Here is an 18,635-nt window from a genome sequence, read left to right on the forward strand (position 1 = left end):
TGAGCTATCATTTATGGACGAGGGGAAATCAGGTTTTTTTTCTCCCAGTGGTGTGACATTGGGTATATCAACCACCCCAGGACAAGCCACACATTTAAGAGTAGTTGACCAACATGTAATGAACTCCACAGTTTTTCTGTGTGCTTTTATTTGGTTACAGTTGGAGTTTTGTTTTTGTTTTGGGTAGTGTTCTATCTTGTTTTCTTGGTTTTGATGTTGTATTGCTTTTTTTGTGAAATAACTTTAAAGTTGGGTGGGTAGGGAGGGAAAGAGGATCTGAAAGAACTTGGAGGAAAGGAAGAATATGATCAAAATATATTTAAAGTTAAAATGGTTTTAAATAACAAAAAATATAATAATAGACAAACCCTTAGCAAAACTAACTAAAAGACAGAGAGAAACAATCCAAATCAGCAAAATCAGAAATGAAAAGGAGGACATAACAACAGACACTGAGGAAATCCAAAGGATCCATAGGTCTTACTTCAAAAGCCTATGTGCTACAAAATTTGAAAATCTAAATGAAATGGTCAATTTTCTGGATAGACTCCATTTACCAAAATAAAATCAAGATCAGGTAACTAGGTTAAATAGTCCTATATCCCTCCAAATAAATACAAATTGTCATCAAAAGTCTCCCTTCCAAAAAAAGCCCAGGGAAGAATTCTGCCAGTCCTTCAAGGAAAAGCTAACTCCTATTCCACAAAATAGAAACAGAAGGAACATTACCAACCTCATTCTATGAGGCCACAGTCACCTTGATACCTAAACCACACAAAGACCCAACAAAAAAGAGAATTTCAGTCTTATCTCTCTTATGAACATTGATGCAAAAATACTCAATAAAATACTGGCAAAACGAATCCAAGAACACATAAAAAGTATTACCCACCATGACCAAGTAGGCTTCATCCCAGGCATGCAGGGTGGTTCAATATACTGAAATCCATCAATGTGCTCAACATATAAACCAACTGAAAGAGAAAAACTACATGATCATCTCCTTAGATGCCAAAAATCATTTAATAAAATCTAACACCCATTCATGTTTAAAATCTTGGAGAGATCAGGCATACAAGGCACATACCCAAACATAGTAAAGGCAATATACAGCAAGCCTATAGTCAAGATCAAACTAAATGGAGAGAAACTTAAATCAATCCCACTGAAATCAGGAACAAGACAAGGCTGCCCACTCTCTCCATATCTCTTCACCATAGTACTTGAAGTCCTAGCCAAAGCAATAAGACAACTAAAGGAGATCAAGGGGATACAAATCAGAAAGAAAGAAGTCAAAGTATCACTATTCACATATGATATGATAGTATACATGAGTGACTCCAAAAATTCTAACAGGGAACTCCTACAGCTGACAAATGCCTTCGGCAAAGGGCTGGATACAAAATTAATTCAAAAAAGTCAGTAGCCCTCATGTATACAAAAGACAAATGGGCTGAGAAAGAAATTAGGGAACCAAACCCTTCACAACAGCCACAAATAAAATAAAGAACCTTGGTGTGACTCTAATCAAGCAAGAGGAAGACTTGTTTGAAGAAAATTTCAGGTCTCTGAAGAAAGAAATTGAAGAAGATATCAGAAGATAGAAAGATCCCACAGCTCGGCAGGATTAACATAGGGAAAATGGCCATCCTGCCAAAAGCAATCTACAGATTCAATGCAATTCCCATCAAAATACCAACTCAATTCTTTATAGAACTTGAAAGAACAATTCTCAATTTCATACAGAAAAACAAAAACCCCAGAATTCCTAAAACAATTCTGTACAAAAACAGATCTTCTGGAGGTATCTCCATCCCTGACTGATCTCAAGCTGTACTATAGAGCAACAGCAATAAAAACTTCATGGTATTGGCATAGAAACAGAATGGTAGATCAATGCATTCGAAGCAAAGACCCAGAAATAAACCCACACACCTATGGATACTTGATTATTGACAAAGACAGCAAAACCATACAATGGAAAAAAGACAGCATCTTCAACAAATGGTGCTGGTCTAACTGGATGTCCACATGTAGAAAAATGCAAATAGATCCATATTTATCACCCTGCACAAAACTAAAGTCCAAGTGGATCAAATATCTCAACATAAAATTAGACACACTAAACCTGTTAGAAGAAAAAGTAGGGAAGAGCCTTGAACTCATTGGCACAGGAGAGAACTTCTTGAACAGAACACCAACAGCACAGGCTTTAAGATCAACAATCAATAAATGGGATCCCCTCATGAAACTGAAAAACCTCTGTAAATCAAAGGACACTGTCGAACAAAACAACAGCCTACAGACTGGGAAAGGCTCTTCACCAACCCTATAACTAACAGAGGGCTAATATCTAGAATCTATAAAGAAAGCAAAAGGTTAAACAGCAGCAAATCAAGTAATCCAATTTAAAAATGGGGTACAGAGATAAACATAGAATTCTCAATATTGAATGTCAGCAAAACACTTAAGGAAATGCTCAAAGTCCTTAGTCATCAGGGAAATGCAAATCAAACCGACCCTGAGATTTCACCTTACACCCACCAGAATGACTAAGATCACAAACTCAAGTGACAACAAATGCTGGAGAGGATGTGGAGAAAGGGGAACCCTCCTCCAGTGCTGGTAGGAATGTAAACTTGTACAATGTAAACTTGGAAATCAATTTGGCACTTTCTCAGACAATTAGGAATAGTGCTACCTCAAGATCCAGCTATACCACTCCTAGGCATATATCTGAAATATGTTCAACTATACAATAAGGACATTTGCTCAACCATGTTTGTAGCAGCTTTATTCATAATAGCCGGAATCTGAAAACAACCTAGATGTCCCTCAACTGAGGAATAGATACAGAAATTGTAGTACATTTACACAATGGAATATTACTCAGCAATTGAAAACAAAGAAATCATGAAATTTGCAGGCAAATGGATGGAATTAGAAAAGATCATCCTAAGTGAGTTATCCCAGAAGCAAAAAGACACACATGGTATATACTCACTTATAAGTGGGTATTAGACGTATAATATAGGATAAACATACTAAAATCTGTACTCTTAAAGATGCTAAGCAAGAAGGAGGACCCTAGGGAAGATGCTCAAAAACATACTAAAATCTGTACTCTTAAAGATGCTAAGCAAGAAGGAGGACCCTAGGGAAGATGCTCAATCTTCATTCAGAAGGGCAAACAGGACAGCCATCGGAAGTGGGAGAAGACAGGGAACAGGTCAGGAGCCTACCACAGAGGGCCTCTGAAAGACTCTACTGATCAGGATATTGAAGCAGATGCTGAGACTCGTAGCCAAACATTGGTCAGAGTGCAGGGAATCTTATGAAAGAAGGGGGAGATAGAAAGACCTGGAGTGGACAGAAGCTAAATAAGGAGACCAATAGAGCCAAAAAACCTGGGCCCAGGGGAGCCTGCAGAGACCTATACTCCATTCAAGTACCATTCATGAAGAGGACCTAAAACTCCTGAACAGATGTAGCCAATAGCAGCTTAGTCTCCAAGTGGGTTTCCTAGTAAGTGGAGCCCGGGCTGTCTCTGACATAAACTCAGTGGCCTGCTCTTTGATCATCTCCCCCTGGGGGGTGCAGCCTTACCAGGCCACAGAGGAAGACAATGCAACCAGTCTAGGGTCAGAGGGAAGGGAAAGAGGACTTCCCCTATCAGTGGACTAGGGGAGGGGCATAGGGGGAGAAGAGGGAAGGAGGGTGGGGCTGGGAGGAGAGAAGGGAGGGGGCTACAGCTGGGATACAAAGTGAATAAAGTATAATAAATAAATAAAACTTTTAAAATATGAAAAATTCTTTATGTTCTATCTGCTTATCCCTTTCTCCTCCAACTCCAACAACTCTATTTTAAAATTTATGATGATGATGATACAGCCATCAGAAGAACTTCTTGTAGTTGGTTTTCTCCTTTTACCTACATGTGGATTCCATGGATGAAAACTCAGGTGACCACGGTTTCACAGCAAGAACTTTCACCTGTTGAGGTATCTCACCAGTCCTAATCACTGATTTTTTTTTTTTTTTTTTTTTTTTTTTTTTAGAGGTGATGCTATGTAGCCTAGGCTGGGCTCTGGATCCTCCAGGATATACTCTCCACCTTCCTGCTTCAACCTCTCAAATGTTAGGCTTTAGTTGGGCATGGTGGCACATGCCTTTAATCCCAGCACTAAGGGAGGCAGAGGCAGGCAGATCGCTGTGAGTTCGAGGCCAGCCTGGTCTACAAAGCTTGTCCAGGACAGCCAAGGCTACGCAGAGAAACCATGTCTCAAGAAAAGAGTAGAAAAATGTTAAGTGTTAGGATTAAGGCTTGTACTACTATACTTAACAACCCCCTTTTTTGTTTTGGAGATATTTTCTTCCTTTATTTTGCTTGTGTTTTCTTTATCCTAACAAGCAGTGTCTTCAGCAGAGAAATCTTTCTTTCCTTCCTTATTTTCTTTCACTCTTTCTTTTTCTCTCTTCTTCCTCTTCTCTATCTTCTTCTTGAGACAGGGTTTCTCTGTGTAGCCTTGGCTGTCCTGGACTCACGATGTAGTCCAGGCTAGCCTCAAACTCATGGAGATCCATCCACCTCTGCTTCCCAAGTGCTAGGATTAAAAGCATATACCACCACAGCCTGGTGAAATTTTTTGTTTTTACAAAACAAAACTTACTGATTTTTTTTTCATTATAGTATCTGTGTAATCTTAGATCTAAAAGTCATTGCTAAAGGTAGGGTCACCTGTATTTTACTTGTTAAATTTTGAGAATTTCATAATTTTGCATTTTATAGTAAGGCTTATAATCAATTTTAAGCTACTCTGTGAAAATGTAGTTCTGTCTAGATAAATGCTTTGGCATGTAGATGTCCAGTTGTTCCAGAAACATTTATTTTAAAAATCAGTTTTTCCCTATTGAAATATCTTTGCTCCCTTGTCCACGATCTTAGTTTAGATCTGTGCTCACTTCCATGCTCTCTGTCCTATCTTACTGATATATTTATCTATTCTTTCACCAGTACCACACTGTCTAGTTTATTACATTTTTAGGGTAAGTCTTGAAACCAGGTAGTGTCACTCTCCATTGTTTTTTCTTTCAAACTTATATTTGTTATTCTAGGTTTGATGTCCAAGAATGTTTTTTTTTATTTTTTTAATTCTTTTTTTTAAATTCTTTATTAATTACACTTCATTCACTTTGTATCCCCCTGTGGTTCTCTCCCTCCTCCCGTCCCAATCCCTCCCTTCCTCCACTTATATTTGTTATTCTAGGTTTGATGTCCAAGAATATTTTTTTTAATTCTTTTTTTTAAATTCTTTATTAATTACACTTCATTCACTTTGTATCCCCCCTGTGGTTCTCTCTCTCCTCCCGTCCCAATCCCTCCCTTCCTCCACCCTCTGCATGCATGCCAGTCCCCAAGTCCACTGATAGGGGAGGACTTCTTTTCCTTCCTTCTGATCTTAGTCTATCAGATCTCATCAGGAGTGGCTGCATTGTCTTCTTCTGTGGCCTGGTAATGCTGCTTCTCCCTCAGGGGGAGGTAATTAAAGAGCAGGCCAATCAGTTCCTGTCAGAGACAGTCCCTGTTCCTATTATTACTATGGAACCCACTTGGATACTGAACTGCCATGGGGTACATGTGTGCAGGGGTCTTAGGTTATCTCCATGCATGGTCTTTGGTTGGAGTATCAGTCTCAGGAAAGACCCCTGTGCTCAGGATTTTTGGTTCTGTTGCTCTCCTTCTGTTCCTGTCCTCTCCAGATCTTACTCTTTCCCACTTCTTTCATAAGATTCCCTGCACTCTGCCCAAAGGTTGCCCATAAGTCTCAGCATCTGCATTGATAGTCTGCAGGGCAGAGCTTTTCAGAGGCCCTCTGTGGCAGGCTTCTGACTTGTTCCCTCTTTTCTCCTTCTTCTGATGTTCATCCTCTTTGCTTTGGCTCAGCTGTTAAAGGCTAGGCTCACAACCATAGATGTCCAAAAAATTTTAAGGAGTTTGTTTAGTGTGGCACTGAATCTTTAGAGCAGTGGTTCTAAACGTTCCTAATGCTGCTACCCTTTAATAATGCTCCTCACGTAGTGACCCACAACCGTAAACTTCTTTTCTTTTTCTTTTTAAAGATTTATTTTATTATGTATACAATTAAAGAGCAGGCCAATCAGTTCCTGTTCTGTCTGCATGTACACCTGCATGACAGAAGGAGGCATCAGATATCATTATAGATGGTTGTAAGCCACTATGTGGTTGCTGGGAATTGAACTCAGGACCTCTGGAAGAGCAGCCAGTGTTCCTAACCTCTAAGCCATCTCTCCAGCGCATACACTTATTTTCATTGCTACTTCATTACTGTAATTTTCTATGATTTTGAATCATAATATAAACATCTGATATTCAGGATATGTGTTATGTGACCCCAAAGGTGTCGAGATCTGCTGGTCTAGAATGAGGTAGGCAGGGCTGATATCTTGATATTATTTCTTCCTATATGAGTGTGTAGAATTTCTTTTCATTTGGTTGTCTTTGATTTCTATCATTGGGGCTTTTTATCTTTCCTCATATAGACCTTGTACATATTTTTGTTAGGATATATACCTGAGTAAGTTTTGGATATTTACATAGATGACACTGTGTTTTAAAGTTTTCAATCCCAGCTTTTACTTGTTGCTATATAAAAAAGGCAGTTGGCCTTTGTGTCCTAATGTGGTTATCTTATAACTTTCCTATAATTTATTATTAGTTACAAGAGGCTTGTTTTATTATTTGAAACTTTCAACATAGAAAATCATATCTCCTGACAGAGACAGTTTCATTTCTTACATCTTCAGTCTCAGTAAGTATACCTTTTATTTCCTTTTCTTGTCTTAATGGTTTATAGTATTATGTTAAATAGGAGTGGTGAAAACAGACATTCTCGCTTTGTGTGTGTATTCATGTGCATGTATGTGTGTGGGTGCAAGTGCACACATATGTGCATACTAAAGGTTAAACCTAGCATTATTCCTCAGGAGCCATCAACCTTCTTTCTTGAGGTAGAGTTTTTCACTGGGAGCAGGAGGGCTTGACAATTAGGATAGCCTGACTGGCCAGCAAACCCAAGGGCCCCTTGTGTCTCTACCTCCTGGTACTGGAATTACAAACACGTGATTTTTACATGAGTGCTGGATATTGAACTCAGGTTCTCACGCTTGTACAGCAAACACTACCAACTGAGATCTCTCTAGGCCCCAGTAATGTTTCTCATAGCAAAAGTCTCCTCTGAATTATGTGTATTTGGTTGTTCTGTCTTTTTAGCCCCACTATGGTAGAATTCTTCAGTCTCTGTGTCTCACGGCATTGACATTTTTAAAGAATGCAAACTAGTTATTTTTAGGCTATTCCTCAATTTGAGTTCTTCTAGTAATTTTCATACTTATATTCGGGTTATGCATTTTTGGTAGAAAAAGCGCAGGAGTGATGGTGTATTCTTTTCGCTACATAGTATCAAGAGGCATACACTGTCTACTTGTTTCACTAATGGTGATCACATGGTTAAAGAATGTCTTCCAGATTCTTTCCAGCAGAGTTACTATACTTAGTAGCATCTTGTGGAAATATGCATCACACTTATTGGAATTATATCATTCCTCAGACTTGAACCCCATTTTTACATTCACCTGAAATCATCACTGGGATTGTCAAATGGTTATTTTCAAATACTTTCATTCCCTTTATTTTATTTATTTATTTATTTTTGGGTTTTTGAGACGGAGTTTCTCTGTGTAGCCTTGGCTGTCCTGCAACTCACTATGTAGAGCAGGGTGGCCTTGAACTCAGAGATCCCTCTGCCTCTGCTTCCCTAGTGCTGGGATTAAAAGCGTGAGTCACTATCACTGGCTGCTATAATTCCTTTAGCATTGTTTTTTTCTAATATAAAGGAAACTTTTCCTTATACCTTCAGGGGTAAGGATATATATCCTTATATATTTACCTATAATATATAAATCTATCATCTGTGTATCCATCCATATATGCATATATGTGTGGGTATATAAGGATATAGATAGATAGATAGATAGATAGATAGATATGTATATAGATATGTATATATCTGTATGGACTCAGCAAGTTATAGCATATTAATACCATTCTTTATACTAACATTCAAGTGTTCCATATTCAACTAGGAGTAAACCTTTATATTAGTCAGGGTCCTCCATAGGAAAAAAAAATCAATAAAACATATATAAGGAGTTTTAATTAGGTTGATTGACAACACCATAGAGGCTGGAAAGTTCCTCAGTGGTCATCTTTGATAAGTAGAGTAGAAAGTCTAAAAGCAAGAAAGGCAGATGTTACAGGTCGTCAGCCTTGGCCCAGACCAAAGGACCAAGAACCCACTAATATATAGACATATGCTGATATCCAGAATTCAAATGCTTGGAGTCCAAAGTAGCTGGAGTCTGATGTCCAAGGGCAACAATTGCAGAAAACATTTCTATTATAGAGGGAAGAACTAGAGAGACAAAAGAATGTTTCCTTCTTCCTCTCCATTCCACTTGACTCCTTATCTAATTAGATGATACTTGATTCTATTTGAAGTGGATCTTCCTCATTCAGTTTGCTGACATACACACCTGGAAGTGGTGATTTACCAGTGTTCTAACAACTCTCAGTCTAATCAAGTTGACACACAAATTTAACCACCACTCCATTCAAACTGCCTCCTGCCTGTTTTTAGTCTCTGTGACTCCATCTTTCTTTGAACAGTTCTTTATTTTCTCACACCAGAAGATGTTCCAGACGCCTTAAATTTTCAATTCCTCAGTAATAGAATCAGCCAACTTTCCAAGAAGCCTGCCTGTTTTGACCAGGCAATGACATTTAGAAACCATGATTTGGACACTCAGTGTTTATTACACTATTTAAGAGTCTGCTTTTTTTTTTAATTGTGAAGAAACTCGGGAGCCACACTGCTGACAACTAAATGCACTTTGTAGGAAGTGATGGGAGACAGTCTTCCTCTCTTGATAGCTCCTAAAAGCAACTTATACCTGGTGATATATTACAATCAAGATTAAGGAGAAAAAGTAGAACTTAATTGACAATGAGGTTGAAATGTAACACTTGAAGGAATACTAACACCTAGCTTCTATTTTGTAGGAACTTGCTGTGTGCCACAGAATGTGCTGGGAGTCTTATTAACATTTTCTCTGATTCCCTGTGGGAATGCTGGCAGATGGAGTGAGACTGCTCTGATTGGCTAGTAACAGCTGAGCAAGGATAAGAACTCAGCAAGATAAGATGGTTTCTCCTACCTACTGTAGGAGAAAAATCAATGTATCTCTGGTATTTGGAGAAGACACTGTAGTGTAGTAACCTATAAACTGAAAACTTGACGTTCTCATTCTTGGTTTGCCTCTCACTGACTGTAAGATCTGAGGTAGCCATATATTTTCTTTAAACATTAGTTTTACTATCTGGCTTCATAATGTTTTTTTTTTCTTTTTTTAAGGAAATCAAATTAAGTCATGACTTGAAAGCAGACTTGTAAACTCTCAAATGCTACACAAATGGATATAGGTACTACTTATCTGGCTATATGAGCCTGGAAGTCTCTTCTGCCAGGGACCATAATTTTCTTAGAAATTAAAATTGAGCTGAATATAGTTGCACATGTCCTTGATTGGTGCCCTTAATTCCAATGCTCAGAAAGTGGATACATGAGGATGTTCTGTATGGTACAGAGAATTACCTAGGACAGCCATATTTGAATAAGTTTGAATAAGTGAGTTTATTAAGTTTAATAAATAAGTAAGTGTATAGCAAGCCAAAGAAAAATAATGAATAGCAAATGATTGATTGATAACAGAATATCAAAGTTAGATACTCAGTAGAGATAAACTAAGAAAGCCCCCTTAAGGCAGTCAGATGACCTTCACCATAAAGAGATTCCCCTTGGGTGAGGCTTCCAAGTAAAAACAAAGCAAAAGACCAAATAACAACATAAAGAGATAATACTAAATTAGCTTGTGACATCCAGTAGAAACTGATTGCAAAAGTTAAGGCAGTCAACTGAAGTTCCTCATTGTGCTTTCTCCAAATGGCTGCACTCTCGATGATAGAACTGCTATGGCTAAAATTGCAGCTTCACTTTTCCACTGGAGGCACATTAATACCATAGGATGGATAGTAGTTACATCTATTAGAAATGGTTTAGCCTCTAGCACAGTAAAACGTTAACTATTTGGTTATTCTGCTGTTGTTGTTTCTCTCTGTCACAGAATTAGGCATGGGGGCCCATCCTCAATCAAGTGAACTTGGAGGACACTTTGAGACAAACATGCTTCAGTCTGAAATGGATTGGGGACAATCCTAATTTCAAAGTTAGCTTTTCAGTGAATTCAAATGGCACATGGCAATTTACTAATTTACAATATAGAGAATAGAGAGTTTGAGGATACTCTGGACTACATAGTGGATTCCAGGTCAGCCTTGAATAAATAGTGAGACCTTGACTAAAAAAAAAAAAAAAAATCAAAGCTGATTGTGGCATAATCTCAGTAATAGGGAATTGGGGACAGGATGATCAGGAGTTCAAGGTTACCATTGGCTGCACAGGGAGATGGAGGCCAGCCCAAGCTACATGACTGTATCTTAATAAAGGAAAGGAAAAAGGGGACAAAGATAAAGAAAAGAAATTAAGCCAAGTGGTGATATCACACACTTTTATTTTTTCTTTTAAAATTTCTTTCTTTTTTTCTTTTTTCTTTTTCTTTTTTTTTTTTTACAAATTTATTCATTATATATCCCGATTGAAGCCCCTCCCCTCAGCTCCTCCCATCACACCCTCTTCCCCCATCCCCTTCCCCTCTTCCACAGAAAGGAGGAGTTCTCCTCTCCTGCCATCTGCCTACAGCTTATCATAACTCATCAGGACTGCCTGGATCCTCTTCCTCTGTGGCCTGGCAAGACCGCATCAAAGAGCAGGCAATTGAGTTCATGACAGAGGCAGGCCCTGATCCCCTTACTTGGGAACCCATATGGAGACGGAGCTGCCAATTGGCTACATCTGAGCAGGGGGTCTAGGTCCTCTCTATGCATAGTCCTGGTTGGTGCATCAGTCTCTGCAGGACCCCCTGGGGTCAGTTTTTTTTTTTTTTCTTTTTAGCTTTGTTGGTCTCCTAGTGTGGTTCCTGTCCACTCTGTGTCCTTCTATCTCCCCCCTCTTCTTCCATAAGACTTCTTGCAAGCCCAAAGTCTGGCTATGAGTCTCAGCATCTGCTTCGAGCCTCTGTTGGGTGGAGCCTTTCAGAGGACTCTCTACAGTAGACTCCCATTCTCTTCCCCATCTTCCGCTGCTTCTGGTGTCTATTCTGTTTGCCATTCTGATGAGATTTAAGCATCCTCCTTTAGCTTCTTTAGGTCTGTAGAGTTTAGTATGGCTATCCTATGTTATACAGCTAATATTCCCTTGTAAGTGAGTGCATACCAAACGTGCCTTTCTATTTCTGGGTTACCTCACTCAGGATGATCTTTTATAGTTCCATTCATTTGCCTGCAAATTTCATGTTTTCCTTGTTTTTAATAGCTGAGTAGTATTCCATTGTGTATTTCACATACTTTTAATCCCAGCACTCAGGTGACAGAGCCAGTCAGATCTCTGAGTTCAACACCAGCCTAGTTTACAGAGTGAGTCCCAGGAAAGCCAAGGCTATACAGAGAAACCCTGTCTTGAAAAACAAAAACAAACAAACAAACATGTAAACAAAAACAAAAAGAAAGAAAAGAAATTAAATTTACATCAAGAACCGTGTTTTTTCCATGTATCAGGGGATTCTAGGAAAGTCCTTTGGCAAATTTTTAATTAGCTAATGATTCCAAACTTACCTAACCTTATGTTTTTTTGTAACTGTGATAAGTAGTCTTTAGGATATCCCTTGATGACTCATTTTTGGTATTGATGTTCTTGTGTCATTCCCTCCCAAGGTGTGGGTTGACATACAGACTTGTGTACAAACTATGAATACAACAAAGTGATAGGATTTTACCTAAGTGTTTAGATTACCTAGGAATGAAACATCTATCTTGCTAAACAATGATTCTTTACCTCATTGGTGTGTGTGTGTGTGTGTGTGTGTGTATGTATGTGTGTGTTACTGGATATCAAACCCAGGACCCTTCACATTTCATCAATTGCTTTACTTGTGATTTACAATTCTAGTCGCTTTGTTAGCTTTGATGAAGCAAGTTGCCATGTTGGAGAGGTCATGTGTCAGGAAATTAAGACCAGAAACTGAGGGGGTTCAAAGTGTAACAGTCATTGAAAATTTGAAAATATACTAATAACCGTGTGATCTTGGAAGTGGGTCATTCCTCTACTGATTCTTCTAATGAGTCCCAAACCCTGACTGACACCTTTATTGTAGTCTTGTGAAGCAGAGGACTTAAGCTAAGTTATGCTTAGATTCCTGACCCATAGAAACTATGAGACAAATAGGGTTGTTGTTCTAAACTACTAAATTTGTGGATGCAACTCAGCAATAGATAACTAATGCAGTAACTACCTCGTATATAATTTTCTCTGCTCTGATCTCTCTTGTATTTAATACGGCTCCGTGCTTCCCTTCCTTTGAGCTTTAATTGAATTTTTGCATTTCCTTCTAAATCTTGTCATTGTATCCTGGAAACTTCATTGTACAGTTAAGGGGCTCCCTTATAGGTTATGAAATATGTGCATAGAGCTGGTGAGATGGTTCAGCAGATAAAGGCACTTGCCACCAAACCAAAATCTGAACACAAGCCCCAGGGTACAATATGAATGGAGAAAACTAGTTCCTGCAAATTATCCTGTGACCACTATGGTACCTGCATGCGTACGCGCACACACACACACAATAAATAAATACTGTAATAAAATAAAAACATGGGAAATGTTTACTATCTATTTATAAAAATGTTAATACCCTTTAAATTAGTTCATACATTTAGTGAAATTAAAATAAGTTTAAATTGTTCTTCTATATATGAATTGTAGCCCTTTATAAAAATAAAGATCTAGAAATAACCAGAAAAATCCTGAGATGACTAATGAATAATGAGTAACCACCGGTCTTAGCACATAATGAAAGAAATTGTGAGGCTGTAGTAATTGTGGTACTGGTTCAAAACTGAAGACCAGATTAATGGAACACAACAGAATGCTTTTAAAAATTAGATTCATGAAGAATTTTGCATATTAGCGATAATAAATTTATTTGTAAAAAATGAATTGTGCAATTCACTTGTGATTTGGCAAAAATAAAGTCATGTTTTCATCTTATTGCTTATGCTGAAATAAACCCCAAATGTTCCAAAAATATGAATATTAGGGGCTGGACAGGTGGCTCAGCCTTTGCAAGTACTTACTGCTCTTGCTGAGGACCCAGGTGAGGTTCTCAGCACCCATCTGTTAGTTCACAACCGTTTGTAATGACAGTTCTGGGGAATATAACACCTCTATCAGCTCCTACATGTATACGGTGCTCATACACTCATGTGGGCTCACACACATACATAGAAATAAAAATAAATTAATGAGAAATAATTTTAAATAAATGTCTGTTATTTTAATTTATAAATAGAAAACCTCATAGGGAAGAGGAAAGGAAAGAAAACCACAAGGCACACAGGCAGCTTTTTACTTCATGAGCTCGTCACACTCTCATCAGTTCACTAGTTCCCACGATGAGAAAGCACTCAGCCACCCACAATAATGTTATTAATAGGGATATGGATCAGTTTCACAAAGAAGCCAATAAAGCCCATGATAGCAAATCCTATCGCTGTGGCTGTGACAATCTTCTGGAATTCTTTTCTGTCAGGTTTGGTGCATCTCTTAACCAGCTGAATTGAGTCCTTTATGAACTGCTGACTTGGCTCAAAAAATTGCATTACCTATGACTGTTTGAGGGATGGCGGTTTGAGAGAGAAGAGACACGTGGCTTAGGACTAATTAGAAACATTTTTAAACACTAATATTTTATTACAAAAAGAAAATGAAGACTCCAGATGCCCACCAGGAGATGAATGGAGAAGCAAATTATGTCACAATCACACATGAGGGGACTTCTCAGCAAGAGAGGTATGGATTCCTGATAAAAGCAACAAATGGGATGAATCTCAGAGTCATTATGCTGACTTACTGAAGCCAGACGCCTCCTCCTCCTCAAAAACAAAACAAAACAAAACAAAACAAAACAACCCATCCCCTATGACTCCATTTTTATATTTTTAAAGATAACATAAAACATTAGATAAAAATAAGAACAATAGTACTTTGGGGAGCAGGCTGATTTTGAAGGGTCATTAGGAGGGTGGAAATATTTTGTATCTTGATAGAGATGTGGGTTACATGGGTTCATGTTTTTGTTGAAACTAAGATTTAAGCATTTCATTTTATGTAAATTATACCCCAATAAAAATTAATGTTACTATTATTAGTTACAACAGCGCTCAAAGTTTTAAAAGAGTGTGAATAGATGTTTTATAGCCAACAATGGGAAAGGCTTTTTCATGGGACTCAAACCCCAGCAACTCTGAAGGAAAAGATGTTTTCAGCAGACTTTGTTTTGTTTTTTTATTTAATGGGTAATTTATTTATGTGATGTGGAATGCTAAATAATTGTTTTCCAAGATTGTCCACATCATTCCCAATAACTCGAAAATACATACTTTACATGGCCTTTTAACCAGATGCTATCAGAACATGCTTTCAATGGATAATTTGTTTCTATTCTTTTTGTTTTTGAAATTAAAATGTAATTACATTGTTTTCCCACTTCCCTTTTCTTCCTCCAGTAATTCTCATGTACTCCCTTGCTTTCTTTCAAATTTATGGTCTCCATTTCTTTACTTGTGTATATGTGATTTCAAGGCTGACCTTTTGGTTTTAGACAACCAGTTCGGAGGCTCTTCCCTGGGGAAGACTATTTCTCTTGCTCTCATCATTCCTTGGTTGCCTATAGTTCTTTGTTTAGGGTTGAGACTCCATAAGCCTTTCTCACTCCGTGGTAGCATGTCTTTTAGTTTTGTTCTTGTTCAGGTCATATTTAGGCAGCTACACTGTTGAAACCTTATGGATGTAGTTTCTCTGACATTTCTAGAAGACACAATCTCACAGTAACTTCCTGTTCTTACAATATTTCCACCTCCTTGTGTGCAGGAGTTGTATTGTAGATGATTCAGTTGGGGCTATGCTTCACAACTCTGTGTTTTGATTGGTTGTGGTTTTCTGTAACAGTCTCCATCTGTTCCAAGGAGATGTTTCTATGATGAAGGATAAGACTTATATGTGAGTATAAAGATAAATATTTAAAATGTAGTTAGGGATTATTCTGGCTTAGTAAAGTGGTGGTAATATGTTCTCCTCCAAGATCCATGACTTCGCCATCTCAAGGTAGTTGACTAGGTTTCCAATCCCAGGTATGATTTCCTTCTTGTTGAGTGGGCTTTAAGTCTAATTAGACAGCTGATGATTACTGCCCAGGTATGCATATCAGTACTGCACGGGAATGGATAATATGCCATGTTGGTCATTGTTTTAGTTCACAGGCTAGATGGGTACTTTGCAAACAATGCAACTATGGTCTCATATTTCTGAAGACTGAAAAGTCTGAGATCACTGGCAGGCCCAGTGTTTGATGAGCATCCACTATTTATATGTGGAATTCTTTTTAAAAACCATGTATCCTCACATGATTAATGTGCAGAAAGGAAGTAACAAGATTTCTCAGGCCATGTTTATAATATCACTTATCATAGTCATGAAGGTGGAGCCTCCCGAAGGCCTTAGTTCTTAATACTGATGCCATGTGGCCTAAGGATCAACATATAAATTTTGGGATCATGCATATATTTAGACTACAGGAGATGGCACAAAGAACTTTGTTGATGTCAAGTAAAAAATCTTGATAATAGAAAGAACACTCTGGATTGATTAGGTAGGATCAATCTAATCACAAGGGAGCTTACAACTGAAAGAGAAAGGAGGTGAGTCAGAGAAGTGAAACAACTTATTACAGAAATGAGAGAGGAACAGAGAGAGGTGAGGAGGAAACAGGAGGGGAAAGAGGAGAAAGAAAAGAAAAAAAACCTACATTTCTAACTTTGGAAGAAGTGGTTATAAACAAAGGAATGTGAAAAGCCTTTAGAAGTTGGAAATGGCAAGGATATGAATACAGAAATATTCCCCTTAGCACTAAAGAGCATGTCCTTTGCTTTTATTCCATTTCAGGCTCCTGACCTCCAAATCTGAGGATTGAACCCAGGTCCTTGTACATGCTGAGCATGTTATTTTCATAATATTGATTTATTTAGTGTGTGCACATGTGTGCATGTGCCATGGTGCACATGTGAAGGTCAGAGGACAACTCGTGGAAGTGAGTTCTCTCCTTCATTATGTGGATCCAAAGGATTGAACTGGGGTTATTAGGTGTGGTGGCAACTTTTTCTTGCTAACCCATCCTGTTGACCCTGAGTATATTATTTTAGCCATTGTTGTAGTAATTTGTTATACCAGAGATAGGAAACTGATACAAATTAAAAAAAAAACTGTATGTAAAGTGTATCCTGGGAATTATTGTCAATAATCTGTCTTCATCTAACTGCTCCCCTTGAACTGTATACAGTAAATATTTTTATTATAGTCTGATGTATTCATTGTTTCATCTTTTTGTACTGGACTTGTATATGTATATATTTATGTGTATACATGAGCTTGGAGGCAACAAGAAAACTTCAGGTGTCATCCTTAGGAGTCACCCACCTTCTTGAATCATTGGCTTAGTCACTCATTGGCTTAAGTCACTCATTGGCTCAGAACTCAACTAGGCTAGATTGGGCTGGTCAATGAATCTCAGGGATGTGAGATTCTGATGTGTCTGTCTCTACAGTACTAGGATTACAAGTGTAGGCTACCACACTGCCATTTTTATGTGGGCTGAGGATTGAATTCAGGTCACCATCCTTGAAAGGCATGTACTCTAGCAACTGAGCCATCTTTCACCTGTATTGTTTCTTTATGCAAGCATATTTTCTTACTTTCTGCTTCTGTACATAAAGGCATAATCTCATTCACAGACTTTTGCTCAATTTTCTTCAACAAACAAGGTCAATAAATTCAACCATGTAAAGCTAAACATTTGTCAAATAACACTCCAAATGGAATCAAGGCATAAACTTGGGAAAATATTTGCACAAAACCCACACTAAAATCACTAAAATTCAAAAGCTGAGTATTCATTGATAGGCAATTGCTCAAGTAAATTATGCTGTATTCATAATTCAAATCATGTGATGATTTCGAATACACAATAGCAAGTAAACAAGGCACTTGCAAAATACATATATAAAAATTTTTGCATAGCATAGAAAATGGAAAGAATATGTAATAAACTATAAGTAATGGTTACTTTGGGGTGTGAGATTATAAAGGACTTTTTATTTTCTTCATTAGATAGTTATGTAATGTTTAAAGTTTAACATGTGTTATCACTTTAATTATCTGAAAAGGTTGAGTCAAATATTCTCATTCCCATATTCTTCACTAGTAATGGATCTATTTTGTAGTTGGCTCATTGTGTCAACAATATCTCTGGTTAATTGTATGAGAATGAAATTGGAAATATTGGAATTTCATATTGAGACTGAAATTATTGGCATTGGAAGGTGTGGCAGAGGCATTTCTGCGTACCAAACTTTCCAGCCCTCTTAGAATTTAGCAAAGCCACTTGGCTGGTTCTGACCAATGGATTGTATGTTTAATAGCAGGTGCTCAATCTGCTTACATCTCCTCCTTCTTTTGTGACAACCATAAAAGCTAGATGAGTCAGCCACAAAGATGGTAGTTCATTTATTTGCCTACCCATTTAAGTTATCACTTGGAAAGAAATTCTTCTGAAAAGCTGCTAGACCTGCAGTAGATCTTGCATAAACAAGACCGCTTACTTCATTTGAGTCTTCTCCCCAGCCTAGACTAGTCTTAAACCTATGATCTTCCTGATCCAGCCTCCTGAGTGCTGGAATTATAGGTATGCACCATCATACCTAGTCAAATACATTTCTTGTTTATGTATGTGTGAAGTCATTTCAAGATTTTGTTAACTCTTCATAGCTTTGGCCAGCCTACCCCAACTAATAGAAGAGACTATCCAGTAATCTATATGGTCCATGGGTGTCCTGGAGAAAAAGGCAAGGTCATAAGCCAGACATGGCTAACAGGATGTAACCTAATAGAATGTAATCATTTAAACCTAAGAATGGCATGGTTTGATAGGATAATTCTTTCTCACCCACAATCAACATAACACTTGCCCCATCCCCATACAGCTGTGGACCCTGCCATTCCACAGATTTTGTTTTGAGACAAGGTCTCCCTCTGTTGCTCAAACTGGCCTTAAACTCATGAACTCAACCTCCTGGGAGCTAAGATTTTATATTTGTGCCACCATATCCAGCTATTATAAATTTTTCGACTTCAGTAGGTGCCTTTAAAAACCACTAAGTGACTCTGTACATGTTTCTGTTACTCCTTCAACATTCAAAGTTCTAGTCAGGATCATTTAATTGGCCAGGTAGAGTCCCCAGGGGATGGAAGAAGAAATATTTTGTGTACTAGAGG

The 18,635-nt window shown here is 38.0% G+C and overlaps 1 protein-coding gene across 1 annotated transcript; it reads right to left on the reverse strand.

Annotated features, from left to right (window-relative positions):
• Window positions 1–13,648: 13,648 nt before the first annotated feature.
• LOC110566474 (protein transport protein Sec61 subunit gamma) lies at window positions 13,649–13,909 on the reverse strand. Its single transcript, XM_021664329.2, has one exon. It carries the CDS (start codon window positions 13,907–13,909, stop codon window positions 13,715–13,717), a length of 195 nt encoding a protein of 64 aa, XP_021520004.1. The 3' UTR covers window positions 13,649–13,714.
• Between the last annotated feature and the right edge of the window lie 4,726 nt (window positions 13,910–18,635).

Source organism: Meriones unguiculatus, chromosome X (assembly GCF_030254825.1).
Source record: "Meriones unguiculatus strain TT.TT164.6M chromosome X, Bangor_MerUng_6.1, whole genome shotgun sequence".
Classification (NCBI taxonomy): Eukaryota; Metazoa; Chordata; class Mammalia; order Rodentia; family Muridae; genus Meriones; species Meriones unguiculatus.